The sequence below is a fragment of the Trypanosoma brucei genome, chromosome 7, assembly GCF_000210295.1.
Source record: "Trypanosoma brucei gambiense DAL972 chromosome 7, complete sequence".
NCBI classification, from domain to species: Eukaryota; Euglenozoa; class Kinetoplastea; order Trypanosomatida; family Trypanosomatidae; genus Trypanosoma; species Trypanosoma brucei.
In genome coordinates this window covers 842,885-856,532 of record NC_026740.1, presented here as the reverse complement: position 1 = coordinate 856,532, position 13,648 = coordinate 842,885, and the positions used below count along the sequence as shown (strand labels likewise).

Here is a 13,648-nt window from a genome sequence, read left to right as displayed (position 1 = left end):
TTACCAACAGATGATAGCCGAATAAATAAAAACTAACAGCAACAGTAGAGATAGGAATGATAGAGCACAACGACAGGAAAAGGTGAGTGACAGAGGGCAAGAGCTAATAAAGGCAAGCAGCGACACGAGAAGTTGGTTCCTTTAGCAGCTTACCAGAAACCGAAATAAGTTGCCAACCCATGTCCAACTAAATATTCCACTCCACCACCAAAACAACCTTTTTCCTCGTCCTACCCTTCCGTGCATGGCGACGACATTTCGACCAACACCTGTTTGAAATCATGTAAACAACGGCAACAAAACAAAACGAAGAAAATACAAATAAACACCCACCGCTACACACAAGTATGGCGGCGGCAGGAAAAGAAGAAAGAAAACAACAGACAACATCAGTTGGCGGAATGTGGTCAAATGATATTCCTTTCATCACCAACTAAACTGTAGTGACGCTCACCGCTTATCACGATTCAAGGGAAAGAAAAGGAGCGAGAAGTAAAGAAAATTAAGGCGATCGAAACGAAACGCCAACGATATTTTCCGTAAATGTTGGCAAGAAGAGGTAACGGGATGAAAGGGAAGAAACGCGTGACGACGAATCGAAAGTCAATGAAACAAACAAACAAACAAAAGGGAGGGAAAGTAGAGGAGAGGGGATTCACACCAAAAATGGCAGCATCACGGAACAAATAACAGGTGTGACAACTCTGTGGCGCGGCGCCGTTATTCTCACACCCAATGAGACAAGAGAAACATGTGAATAATTCAACGTTACTCGATGTTTCTCATATGTAGACATGTACACGTATGTACACGTATACGTACGAAAATAACGAAGCCGCGGATTCACGGTTTCATATTCTAAAATTTCAAAGGCAACCCACCACTGCGCCCCACGACTTCCCGCAGACTCTGAAAAAAAAAAAGGAAAAACAACGGCAAAGAGGACATTTTTCGCGTCACAGTGTGGTACGAAAAAAAAAAACACGATCGCTGCTTTATAAGACATCGCTACGACAGTAAGCGGGTGAGTGCAAAATAGTGGTGGGAAGTGAACGATTGAAGAATAAAACAACTTGCCACAATCGATATTCCCACTACCTTGCGTAACATACTCACCCAGACCCACACACGGAGAAGGAAAAAGTAAAAGTTGGACAGCAGCACAACTTCGCTCCGCGCTGAGAATCACCGATTACAGGAACCATTTCCTTTAATTTCTCTCGGCAACGTGAATAATATTAGTTGTGCCCACCGCAAAAAACACACCAAACTTTGCACAATGTTGAAACGAAAGATAGAACGTACGCACGCAAACCTCTACTGCCCTATCGCGCTCGCTGGAAAACCAAGAAGAAAAAACTGCAAAAAAAAAAACGACTTCTGACACTGATAACAGCACCGATTAATTTGAAATAATAATAATAATAATTGTTCAAAGAGTGAAGAGTCTAATTTTAATTTCACATTACCGTACAACAGGAGGATTTGTCCTCTTTCTTTTTTTTCACCAACTTAGGTGACTTCATGTTTGAAACTTTCTGCACTTCACTCGTTCCACCCTCAATAGTTGTGAGGGTGAGATCTAATAGTTGCCTGAGTGTAGGAGGGTTCCCACAGGCTTCAGACTCTTGCGCACACGCAACAACGTTCATAACTAACATATTCAGCGACACACGTGCTGTCTTCAGAGCTTCCTCTATCTTTTCGGTCACCTGCGCATCCAACTGGGTGGTGGTGCCAAGGCTCGTTCGGCTGTTCAAAAGTTGTTTTTCCATCGCAAAGCGGCGATTGCGCTCATTCTGCAGCTCCCTGAGCAACGCTTCCCTCTCTGCTGCGCTGTTAAACCCATCCACACCCAACCATACATCCGAGGTCGATAACTCCGCTTCACGGCAGGACAAAAAATGCACATCGGAGAGGATCGAGCCGCCGCCGTCATCATTTTCCGCTTCAGCGCTAGAACACCGGATCTGACCGCGACATCGAGAGTACATCACGTGGGACTCCTGCACCCAGTTATCCACACGCGCGTGGAGTTGCTCCCTGTTCACCTCGCCGCTGAGCGGATCTACATGGTAATCCACTCCCTCATTACCGTCAGTTATTGCAACGTAATTTGTTGTCCCAGATTTTGCTACAGCCGCAGCCGAGGCACGAGCAAGAAGGTTCGACCATCCAGCTGCTGCAACTGTGCACGGTGGCAACTTCCAGATGGGTCGTGACGAGGCATCTTCCGTCAGAAGGTAACTCGTTTCCAGAAACCAGTGGCGGAGCGCGGCATCGGCAAATGCGGAAGAAGAGGAGGAGCTCACAAAATTGCTTGTACCGCCGAGTTCCTCAGGAAGTGTTGTGGGACTAATATACTTTTGAATATGATTCGGTGTCACCACTTCTACTGCAGTCAGTGCACCTGACGCTGCCGGGCCGCTCGGAAGGACATGCTTCACCAACAGCTTAACATCACACGATGGTTGATAAAGAAGTATTTGCACAACCAACCTAGGGTAGTATTTTGTCAACAGCGCAAGCAGTGATTTTGCCCTAGATAGAGCCATATTACTAGAATGCCACGAGGAGCCTTCTTCGTTTACTAGGACGACAATTTGTTGCTTCTGCACTTCACTAGCAGAAGTCCTTCTATCTGTGTGTACAACACGTGGAGACTCTGTCGTTAACACCTGCTGAGGTGCTTGGTTCGCTGTGCAACACCCCAGGGCGTACTCCATAACGATAACAAATAGGCGCTGAGTTTCCTGTTCGTCTAGCGGGTCCTGCTTAAAGTACTTTGGGTGGATATACAGTACAAGTCGGCCTTGCAGGTCCCGGCCAATGGTGGAAATTGCACCACTACGTAAAGCCGTTAGAACCTGGGGTGTCAGCCGAATGGTGGGGAAAGTTTGCTCAAATACACGCCGCTGCCTTAGAAGTTGTACCGTTTTCGGAATGGAATGCTCGGTGGCCTCTAAGCAGCGCAGGAGATATGCTTCTGTTAAGCCGTCTGCCTCATTGTGGGGTGTTATGCTCAAGTAGTCCCTCAACTCTCGCAACACACGTTGTGGGCACTGACCTTGCGCGCGGGATGAGGATTCACTAACCGTTCCATGTGAGAGTTTATCCACCGAATTCAACGACGACACCGTTTTCACCATCCCACCTATGGTTTTGGTAAACCGCGAAGAAAATATATTAAATTAACCGTGTATTATATACGTCTCAATATGCAGTGCTTAAAAGTCCGTATGTTCAACCTACCTGTGCGGGTTTACGTAGTGCGTGAGGGTTCTACACCCGATGTTCTGCCTTCAAGTAAGCCTTTACCTACGTTTATGACTGCGCTGTGGCACCTCGAAACAAAACAAGATAGTAATAATAACAACAAAGGAGGGAAAACTTCATGATTACAGACAAAACACCTGAAAAAGGTAACCAGCGGTATCCGATCATGGTGCAAAGAGTAACTTCTAGGTCGGAAAGTAGTAACCGTAGTCGTGCATGTGTGACAAACAACGCTTGTCGTTCGACAAAATAACAAACTGATGACAGTGAACAGAGGTGAAAAAAAGCTGTGGTTGCGTGTCTGAGAGGGGAACAATGGCCCGAGTATTGTGGCAGCCCATTTCTTTTCCACAAAATGAATACTTTTCTTACCTTTTTTTTTCCGTTCCCACAGATTCGCCCCCTGCTCAAAAAAAAAAAATCACCATTTTTTTTTTTTGAGGGATGAGCGGGTGGGTGGAAGGAGGGAAGGAGGGGTTACGCTTCGAGAAGCATCTGGTACATGTGACGAAAGGTGAAGTAAGTGCAGCAACAAAGCGCTGTCCAGCTGCTGTACCCGCAGTACTTCAGTCGCTTGTGCATCTTAAACTGTTGCAGGGAGGAAAGCATCCACACCCACGAGGCTACAGCTTCTAGCTGGAAAACATTCTTTTCCTGCAAACCCATGTCAATCACGGCTTGTTTCCGTCTCGTCTCATCCTCCAACTCAAAAACCTTTCGTACTTGCATGTTAAGAAAGAAGGTGGTCCCTGCAGCCCACATGGAGAGGGTAGTGAGCGCCGTGCTTTGGCCGTACATATGAATGAACCCACTGAAGGTATATGCTGTCAGTGCCAGCACCACATCTGCAATCTTGTGTCTTGCGTTGCTGCGTAAAAAAGCAAACTGGTCCACCTGCTGGCTGACTAGCAATGGTGGGGCCCCCTCTATGACGTTGAGCAACTCATTCCTGGCAGCAATGGCTGCTGCGTCTTCTTTCTCGGATTCCTTACCTCCACCTGTCTTACCTCCCGTGAGCCACGATGATAAAGTGCTCATCGTCTGAATGTCTACCACACACACGATTATGATGTCGTTAACTAAAAACGAAAGAATGCGATTGGGTAAACCACCAATGCTAAATTAGTACGACAGAAAGAATCGGTAAAAACCACTATTATTAATGCTGTTGCCACTTCACTGGATCCCCTCAGACTTCTTAACCGCCTAATAGGCGCGTGACGATGAGGAAGATGAAGTTAATGTTCCGCTCCTACGGCCACAGTCGCCTTTGTTAACTTTCCGGTGTTAGCCCAAGCACGTGAGCGGTCGAAGAGGCAGCGCTCTTGAAAAAACTGTTTCGATAAAAAAAATCAAACGGGCCCGGTGTGGTTTTCAGCCGCTACAACCCCCTTGTCCACAATGCGACGAGCACCACCTCAAGTCTAATCATAGAAATCGGAACGTAGAGAAGAGAAAGGGGGGAAGATCAACAGGTCACGCGATTGAAGGGCTAATTAACACAAATATTTTTCCAGGCATGCCGAGAAGCGTTTGCCGTGTTAATTTGTTAGTCAAATGTGTAATGGAAGAGTGGAAGGGAAGGGACGAACGAAAGAAGGGAAGAAAAATCTGAAAAGTCAAATGTCCTGCCTGCCAATAGCAACTACACCCACTGGGACGCACACGGTACAACAAATAAAAGAGAGACAAGAGACCGATACTTAATCAAGCAACCTCCTTTTTGTTTCTTTTCTATGCTTAATTATAAAGGGGCGTATGTTTCGATAGCCTTTGTCCGCTGGCAAAAAAGAAACTACCACTTTTGATTCCTAGTTTATACGTGTCTACTCTCCCCTCCTTCCCCTATCATTATACAAGAGGTAGGGAAGATTTGCCGCAACAACTGGGAACAACAGTGACGATGCTGGTAGAATATAGAGACAGCGGCAAAGAACAGCAAAAGTGATACACGTATAAAACAGCAGGGGTGCCAGACTCAGCCACCCTTACCCTTCTGTAAAGAAATTCTCTGGGTTTCCACAAACTGTTGCCAGCGGCGTGATTCATCAGCAAACCGAGAGCATTCTGCATCCAACTCCTCCCGAAGCATCTGCAATGCTGCCTCACGGTTTCCAGTAGACGTCTGTACGGTGGTAGTAGTAGGAACAGAAGTGGGATAAAGGGAAGTGGGAGGAGTCACGCCGCTAAGGGGTCCCATTTCTGTCGCTGGTTTGGAAGGCCGCTCAAAAGTAGACAGAGGCGCTACTGTCGAGTGGGGTTGACACGTGCTGGATGGTGGCTGCGTAAAAGACAATGTATCACTCACGCCTCTCGTGGGGCCGCTCCCTGGAGACCACATGTCACGGACGGAAGACATTTGGACAGTCGATTCGTTTGGCTGCGGCAGCGTGGTGGTGGGGAGATTGGGAGCGGTGGGCACTGTAACGGTGCTGGCAGTCGCAACCTTTACGACCGCTTGGTGAGCATCGCGCCGCAGCTGCTCAATATAAGTTTGTAGCTCCGCTAATCGATGAACACTGGCGCGGTGTTGTTGTTCAATAGCGTCACAGCGGCTTTTCCAGCGCTGCAGTTCCTCCTCGTTTACCGCCCTCGAAGAAGAGGAAGTAGCGGAAGGGTTAGCACCACAAGCGTTCACCGCCTGATCGTTGCCGCGACTGGGGAGGTTTTCAGTTCGTGGTGGGGCCGGTGGTGGCATTGAACAACTCAGCTCACTAGACTTGATCCCCGATCCATCGCGTCGGAGGTCGGGTACCTTTGGTTCCTCCTCGTTTCCACCTGAAACGGCTGGGACGCTCAGTTTCTGACTTTCATGTTTCCCTGATCCTTCTGTTAACATCAACGACGGTGCATCCGCGGTGCAGAGCCTGCTTTTTAATTTCCTGCATTGTGACTCCGCAGCTTCAGCACGTCGAACTTCCGCCTCCCTCGAAAGAAGAACGTGATGCAGGAGTGCCCGGTGCTGCGGGTCCAGAGAGTCGCTGAAGTATCTGTCGACCCAAGCCCTCATGCTCCCCTGTGAAACTTCTGTCTGTGGGGATCCCGCTGTAGTCAGTGGCGTCATGCCTGCTGGCGGTTTAGGATGCGGTGACGGTTCCGCTGAAAACTGTTCATACGCGGCCAACACCTCTTCTGGAAATGAGTTTTTACCGTACACCGGCCGCGCTGAGGTCTGCATCGACTCCTGGGAAACATCACCGAAGGACTGCCCTGGAGGAGGCACGGAAGCGGAAGCGGAGACAGACGGAGATGAAACAGGAAGAGAGGATGCTACCAGACTGCGGGGTTGTTCTAAGGTCTCTTTCTCATTCACGGCGTCATACAAGGCCTCCATGATCTCTCGGTCTTCCTGGTGCAGGCGGGAAAGTAACGAAAGAATCCTCTCCTGGTTGTGACTTCGAGCGTGCGCCTCTTCCTCCTCTACTCTGCCCTTTGTATGAAGCTCTCCACTCACTTGCTGCTCCAGCAAACGTACGTACGCATCCGCTTTCTCTAACAGCAATTTCTCACGCAGGGCGTTAATAACTTCAGTTGGTGACGGTTCCATCGTTGCTGTCGTTGCTTTTGTGTTAGAAACATGTCGTCCTGCTGAACCTTGTTCGTGAGACTCCGACGCTCCTGACCGCGATGTCAGAGACGTCACCTCCGCTGAGAGAGTAGCAGGGCCGTTAGTGCTAGTCGAGGATGATTGCTGCAACTGCTTCCCCACAAGGGACCCCGAAGATCCCTTTGGAAACGAACGCGAAGGGTCGGCGACGTCCTCTGTTTGTATAGCAACCGAAAGGGCAAGCGCTCGCTGGGTGGATGCCGATGTTACCAACGGTGTGCACTGCACCGAGCGCTCTACAACGGACTTTAAAGGTGATGTGTCGGTTGCTGCATCCCCTGGACTAACCCCAACAGGACGCTGAGACACCTCACGGTTGACGTGGGGATACACAGTAACGGACGGAGGTTGGGAATAACCCTCTGTTGCTGTCTCTGTTGCGGTCCGATGCTGCCTATCTGTCGGTAGAAGCGACGACGATCGAGTCCGCACGGTAGAAGTACGGGTAGACTCGGTAGCACTATGTGTTTTTGGCACGGTTGCAGCTCGCTTCCGTTCCCTGAATACCCTTTTGGCACTTTCCAACGTTGAACCTGCGCTACGCGAAGGAGTGTCAGGCTCACTCTCGGGGACGTTTTCCCACTCTCGTGCCTTTGCTGGTACTGCAACCATCTGCGCGTTCCGGAGTAAAGCATGTAGCAACTTTGATGATTTGGCAGGTTTGAGCACATTTTGAGTTCCCCTAAGAGTCGGCACGTCGTACGTTCGTGGAGCTGGTGAAGAGGAATTGATGCGCCCATCCACCACGGTGGGAGAGCCATCAGCCTGTTGCTGAATACAATCAGCACGTACCTCACTCACCGACGGTGTTGCCGCTTGTCCCTTTTCGCTGCCTTTCCCATTTAAACATCCCGCATACACATTGGAGCCTACCTTTGGCTCATGGTAGCTGTGATGGTAACCTTGACAGCAACTGCAGCAGCACGGGACGGCCCGACTGTGCTGCGCAGCACCTCCCGTTATATCTACTTCTATGTCCTCCAGCCGTTGCACCAGCCACGACCGCGCGGCGCCACTGAGAGTGACTATGGAGTTATTGCCGTTGTTGCCCTGCTTGTCGATATAATTTGAAGCGGTCGCCACTTCGGTGTCATCCCTACCTCCTCCCTCATCATGCTGATGGCGCGGCACGCAGGTGCAATGTGGTCTACTGTAGTCACAATTCACAACGCAACTTTGGGCGGCCCTACCGCGCGCCTCCATGCGATGCTGCAATCGACGTAATGCTGCCACGTCCATGTGTCCCGCTGCAAGTGAATTAAGCGGAGCGCACACGACTAAGAGAGTCGACGAAAGAACTTTTAAAAAATTAAAGAGGAGGCCCCCAAAGGCCGAGACGGTGAGTAATATATGTCTATCGATCTACTTAATCTATGTACCCGTCTATCACTCCTACGAGATGTAATAGTAGACGGTTGAGGTACGTTTCTCTCCCCCTTCTTTTGTTAAGTACGCGCGTGGGTGTCTGTGATAACACAATGAAAAGGGGAGGCGTGTGCCAACGACAGCAACGTGTCACTATTTCCCCTTCGTTTAGAGTATCTCTAGGCTCCTATAATTCCTCACAGTGGTCCTGTAATGATACACTATGGTTGGCCCCTAAATGTCATTGTAATGTTTGCATTGTTGTTTTCGCGATGGTGTGTTGAGTTTTTTCAACCATCGCACACACGTTGCAATGAGTAGTATGAGTTGTCAAGAAAAAAAAAGTGGAAAAAGTGTGTTATAGTAGTGAACGACAGCTCCGCTATTTATATATATAAATATATATATATGTGTGTGTGTATGTCTGTGATGGGAGAAGCCAAACAGTAGCACAGGGGCACAAACGAAGTAATGAGAAAGTAGCTCACCAAAGTGTTGGTCGGTTTTGTTTTTCTTTTTTCTGCTCCCCTTGGAGTCATAGATACGTACCAGAAACCGAAAAAAAAGAACATGACGGCAGCGGCAACGAGGAGAGAAACAGGAAATGGAGGGGTTCCTTTGCAGTGCGCATCTCTGGAAAGAGGAATTCCCTCGCTCCCTTCCTCTCTTTGCGCCTTCGTGTGTGCCTTCACTTTCACGCTCTTTCCCTTAAAAACGAGTCCCGTCCCTCGGCCGCAGGAACACTCACTCATTTGATCGCTCCGTCCTTTTGCTTCCCGGTCTCGCCTTCGCGGCCGCAGCCTTCACAAGCACATCGTCCGTATTCATTGCCTCTGGAAGAATTACGTAACGGATTTTACTGCCACAAACCATATACGTCTCAGCCATTTCGGGATTTTTCCCCTTTGCCGTTATCTTCACATGACGCATGTATGTATTCATGTTGGCTTCCACGAATGTTATTTCCCCGGTGACAATGGTCGAGTTCATCATCTCAATCTCAACTTGCGTCCCACGCAGCTGCTGAAGAAAGCCGATGAGCGTCGATGACTCCGCCGCGGGCATTGCACTGATTCAAGTAAAGAGTGAGTACAAGCACGCCAAATAAAGGGAAGAGAAACAGCAAGTGAAAGATCACGAACTGACTCCCGTTTCTCCCTCCTTTCACTAAAATAGATGTAATTATACGCCACCAACGTACCCTCCTGCGTGCCAATATGCTTGTTTGGTAATTCAAGCCAGCCGACAAGACGCTCACTCACTAACTAACCGATTGGATAAATTGCTTCTCCGGTCGGCCTTTGCTTATTACCAGCGCCTTTATTATTATTACTATTCGTCTTCCTTTCCCTTTCCTAGGTGTTGTTCCTTAATGTTTCCCGTTTGTTTGCACAAGTGGATAACCGTTGTGAAGCGAGTCACCACCGTACACAAAGAAAAAAGGGGTGTGTGATAATGTTAGTTTAAAAAAAAGAGGATGAAGAACAACAATGATTAGCTGGATTCACAAAAGAACGAATCGCAATAAGAGGTGAAATAATATACAGACAATGTGTACGCCAAGCAAAAAACCGCACGCACACATGCATACGTACATACACAATGCACATGCACGAGAAAAGAACACAAAAAAGGTAGAGAAAGAAGCGGCTACGATGTCAAAGGGAAGTATGCATGAACATGGAAACGTTCGAACACTCAAAAGAAAAAACAATACAAACAATACCGAAAGTGGATCATGGCGCCTTGCCGCTACACCACACGTTGTATATATGAGGTTTAGTTAATACATCCCCCCCTTCCCCTTTACAACAAAAAATGAAACGAAAGGCACAAGACCAGTGTCCGTTCGCGCATTTTCTACAAACCAACTTGTTGTCGTTGTCGTTCCTTCCTTTTCTCCTCCGTAGAATACCGCTCCCCTCTCCACACACACCACAGTTTCAATTCTTTCCTTCTTATTCGAAGAAAGGGGCGAAATGGTAATAGGAAAGAGGATTGCAACACATGTTCCGCGCCTTCCATCAACCCTTACGCTTCGCACAAAAATATGATTAACCCTTTATATTTAATCGGACACTTCACTCCTATTTTTTTCTTTCTTTTGCCTTCTTTCCATCCTCTGGATACATGCCAAAGACATAGCTAGGGCGCTGAAGGTATTATTTTAAACCAGTCCGCAAAACGCACGCGTCCGCCTGTACTCGTGTGTAATATGCGCTACACTGGTGCTTATTAGTACATATATATATATATACAAGTACGCACACGCCCATGGGCGGGTTTGCCAAAAAATGCACAAACGATTATTTGCGCGCATGTGCGTGTGTAACAAAGTGTAATCCAAAACAGAGTGAACTTAAAACCGGATGCACGACCATAGGGAGCCCTCACCCACTCCTCTCATCTCATCATTCGTATAAATTTATTAAAAGGTGCCCCTACACGTTCCTGATTCTCAGTCAATTATCATAGCCCATTTCCAACGATTCCCACCGCTCCGACCGTTGCTTCATTTCTGCCACAGCTATGGTCAGAACAGTATCACAACACTGAAGCGGGACTATACCCCCCTTAGTTCTGTTATTTCTCTCCATCCCCGGTCCTACCTGTTTTTCTTTATCATTATTTTTCTTTTTTTTTTTTGCAATCCTCAGCATTACACCCATCGTTCAATTCCTTTCCCTCCTTTCTTGTCTACCATTCCCGTTTGACTTCCGCCATTCATCGACCACATTCGCGCGGGAGATGGCAGAGGGAAGCGTGTGGCACTTTTACGGCTTTCGCCTACACACACGCACACAGCGCGATGATCAATCACTGCATACCTGTATTCCGTTCAGGTCAATGAAGTAACTGCGTGTTTGTGTACGTATGTGTTCGGATGGGGAGGTGCTTAGATAAATAAACAAATAAGTGATGTATACCGACCCCAAATTTTTAAAAAAGAAAGAAAGAAAGGAGGGGAAGCTTAAATATAAAGCGCTAAACACAGGCACATACACAAGTGAGCACAGACCCCTAAACATGTACGTATCGGGATGTATGTGTGTTCACCTTGTCCTCTATTGCACAATTTGGAGAACAAGTCCACAAAACAGCAGCAAAGCCAAGATGCCATCTGATGATTCATCACTCCTTTTCACAATCACTTGCCTACTTGGCATCCACAGTGTCATCATTCCCATTTTCTACAACAACGCCACTGCTTTTTACCTCCAACCGCTCCTCCACCACAGTGCTAACGGGGCCGCAACTTGACATAGCACATACACCGCTGGGGTGCCTGTCAGCTGCGAATAGGAGTATCACCATGGGAACGAGCCCTATGACGCTGCAGCAGAACACGGCGCGGATGCCATACTTCAGGTCGCCCATCCACTGTGCGATGGAACCACACACCAGTGGGCCGCTGAAGTTCCCAACTAAGTTGTACACCATCTGTGCAAGCGCGGCACCTGCAGGTCGTTGGGTATCGGGAAGGGAAGCCATCACTCGGCCGCTTCCAGATGGCACAACCGCCCCACCGCAGAAAAGCATCAGCGACATGAGCACAAGAAGTGCGCTGGTGCTTCCAGCGAAAATACATAAGACACTGAAAAAAGCGGCCCCGGCACCCCATGCGGTGGTGAATATCATAACCCGCCGCGTGTTTTGTTGGTAACCCCCAAGTCGATCGAGAAGCACACCGCCGGTGATCACACCGCCGATGGGAGATGCCACAATCGCCGTACCGAACCCAACCATGATGGTTTTCATGGAAGCATTGAAAGGCTCCGCGTGAAGGTACTGTGTCATGAAGTTTTGTAAACCCGATACAACAAAGTAGAGGGAGCACATAGCAAGCACGCTGCAGGTGTACTCAATGTTACCAAGGAGCACAGCTGCGGTCTTCCATATATGCAGTACGGCATCACATGCCGAACTAACGAGATTTCTGGCCCCGCTTGACCTGTCAAACACATTTTCGGTTCCCCGTCTCACTGCCGATTCTGTACCGTTGGTTGGCAAACCGTTCCCTCCGTGCCCGATGCCTAGCGATCCTTGGACGTTACTCTTCCTGCTGCTGTTCCTGTCAACAGATCGGTGATCGACACGTAAGAAATATACAATCACCGGAACGGTAAAGATGCACTTGGAGTAAAAAGCCCACTCCCAGCTTATCCGTGTGTATGAAGGAAGGATGGCACCGCACAGATATCCGCCAAGAACACCCACGGGTACTCCTGCATTGTGCAACGCCATCCAAACGGACTGCCGGTCGCGCGGGGCGAAGTCATCAACCCATACGGGAACATATACGAAAATGAACGATAACGTTACACCTATGAGAAACCGCGACACCATGGAGATGACATACACCGTAACAGTCGCGAAGCAGAAGGTAAAAAATATGTGAAGGACGAGCACTCGAATTAGTACGATTTTTGCGCTGTACTGAGAAAAGAGATGACCCGCCAGCGGGCAGCCAACCATACATCCCAAAAATACGCTTGCGCTAAGCGCTCCTTGCTCCAAATTCGTGAGACCCCATTCATCAGCAATGCCATTTTCAGCTCCAACAGCAGCACTGAAGGCCCCTGAATCGTACGAACCAATGATTTTGAGAAGTGTGAACATCACCATATTGCGCCATAGTAAAGTGCTGTCAGGCACTTCGTCTGAAACAATCAGGGATTGTCGGGTAGTGTCAGAGTAGTTCTTTTGAAACTCCAACACGTATACATCGCTATCATCGGCAACTTCACGGCGCTTCGCCATTGTGGCGCAGCGAAACAGCAAGAAACTGCTCCTATGCTTAGCTGAAAGCAAATGTATATATGGAAAATGTCCCACAGACGGTTACTTGCTTTTTGTATACACGTTAGCTTTTCTTTTCCTCCCGCGCTGTTATGGGGCAGCGGCGCAGCGGCTGACACCACCTAGGCTATCACCACTCCGAGCCACGTTGTCTGAAATTGTAGAGAACAATGTATGGGCTGCTCTTCCCCCTTTGTGTTTCCGGAGTTGTCTCGGGTTTCAGGGGAGAATTGTATGAGGTTATTAAACGATGAGCTTTGCTTCTAGTACGAGCAGTGAGAGCGGAGACGAAGCGGTGTGGCGTCCCTAATACTCTACTGATGTAGGAAAACGAACAGAAAAGGCAAACAAGATAGCTCTGTGAGAAAGGGAGGACACATGCAGAGGGGAGTACGCTGCTTCTGATGAGAATCAGCACCAACGCAAGAATTCTTTGTTTGTGAAGGAAGGATGAGGCAACCCTGCTAGTGCGCCCCTCCCCCTCCACTACTTCCACTCATAAACAACGTGAAACCACATGCAAAACAATTCCCCGTCACTACGCTAAAGTGATAGCTAGAAACCAACAACGGGAGGTGTTCCCTCTGTGGCCGCCAACCA

At 48.5% G+C, this 13,648-nt stretch overlaps 6 protein-coding genes across 6 annotated transcripts; all 6 read right to left on the bottom strand.

Moving 5' to 3' along the window:
• Positions 1-655: 655 nt before the first annotated feature.
• On the bottom strand, positions 656-1,006 carry TbgDal_VII3480 (hypothetical protein, unlikely; the record flags this gene model as incomplete). The annotated part of the gene is made up of 1 exon (XM_011776384.1): positions 656-1,006. The coding sequence occupies one exon, from the start codon at positions 1,004-1,006 to the stop codon at positions 656-658; it is 351 nt and encodes a 116-aa protein (XP_011774686.1).
• Positions 1,007-1,460: 454 nt separating this feature from the next.
• TbgDal_VII3470 (hypothetical protein, conserved) lies at positions 1,461-3,149 on the bottom strand (the record flags this gene model as incomplete). The annotated part of the gene is made up of 1 exon (XM_011776383.1): positions 1,461-3,149. One exon carries the CDS (start codon positions 3,147-3,149, stop codon positions 1,461-1,463), a length of 1,689 nt encoding a protein of 562 aa, XP_011774685.1.
• A 604-nt stretch (positions 3,150-3,753) lies between these two features.
• On the bottom strand, positions 3,754-4,314 carry TbgDal_VII3460 (hypothetical protein, conserved; the record flags this gene model as incomplete). The annotated part of the gene is made up of 1 exon (XM_011776382.1): positions 3,754-4,314. One exon carries the CDS (start codon positions 4,312-4,314, stop codon positions 3,754-3,756), a length of 561 nt encoding a protein of 186 aa, XP_011774684.1.
• A 940-nt stretch (positions 4,315-5,254) lies between these two features.
• TbgDal_VII3450 (hypothetical protein, conserved) lies at positions 5,255-8,122 on the bottom strand (the record flags this gene model as incomplete). The annotated part of the gene is made up of 1 exon (XM_011776381.1): positions 5,255-8,122. The coding sequence occupies one exon, from the start codon at positions 8,120-8,122 to the stop codon at positions 5,255-5,257; it is 2,868 nt and encodes a 955-aa protein (XP_011774683.1).
• An 870-nt stretch (positions 8,123-8,992) lies between these two features.
• On the bottom strand, positions 8,993-9,313 carry TbgDal_VII3440 (SmD-1 like small nuclear ribonucleoprotein,putative; the record flags this gene model as incomplete). The annotated part of the gene is made up of 1 exon (XM_011776380.1): positions 8,993-9,313. One exon carries the CDS (start codon positions 9,311-9,313, stop codon positions 8,993-8,995), a length of 321 nt encoding a protein of 106 aa, XP_011774682.1.
• Positions 9,314-11,404: 2,091 nt separating this feature from the next.
• Positions 11,405-13,009, bottom strand: TbgDal_VII3430 (transporter protein, putative; the record flags this gene model as incomplete). The annotated part of the gene is made up of 1 exon (XM_011776379.1): positions 11,405-13,009. One exon carries the CDS (start codon positions 13,007-13,009, stop codon positions 11,405-11,407), a length of 1,605 nt encoding a protein of 534 aa, XP_011774681.1.
• Between the last annotated feature and the right edge of the window lie 639 nt (positions 13,010-13,648).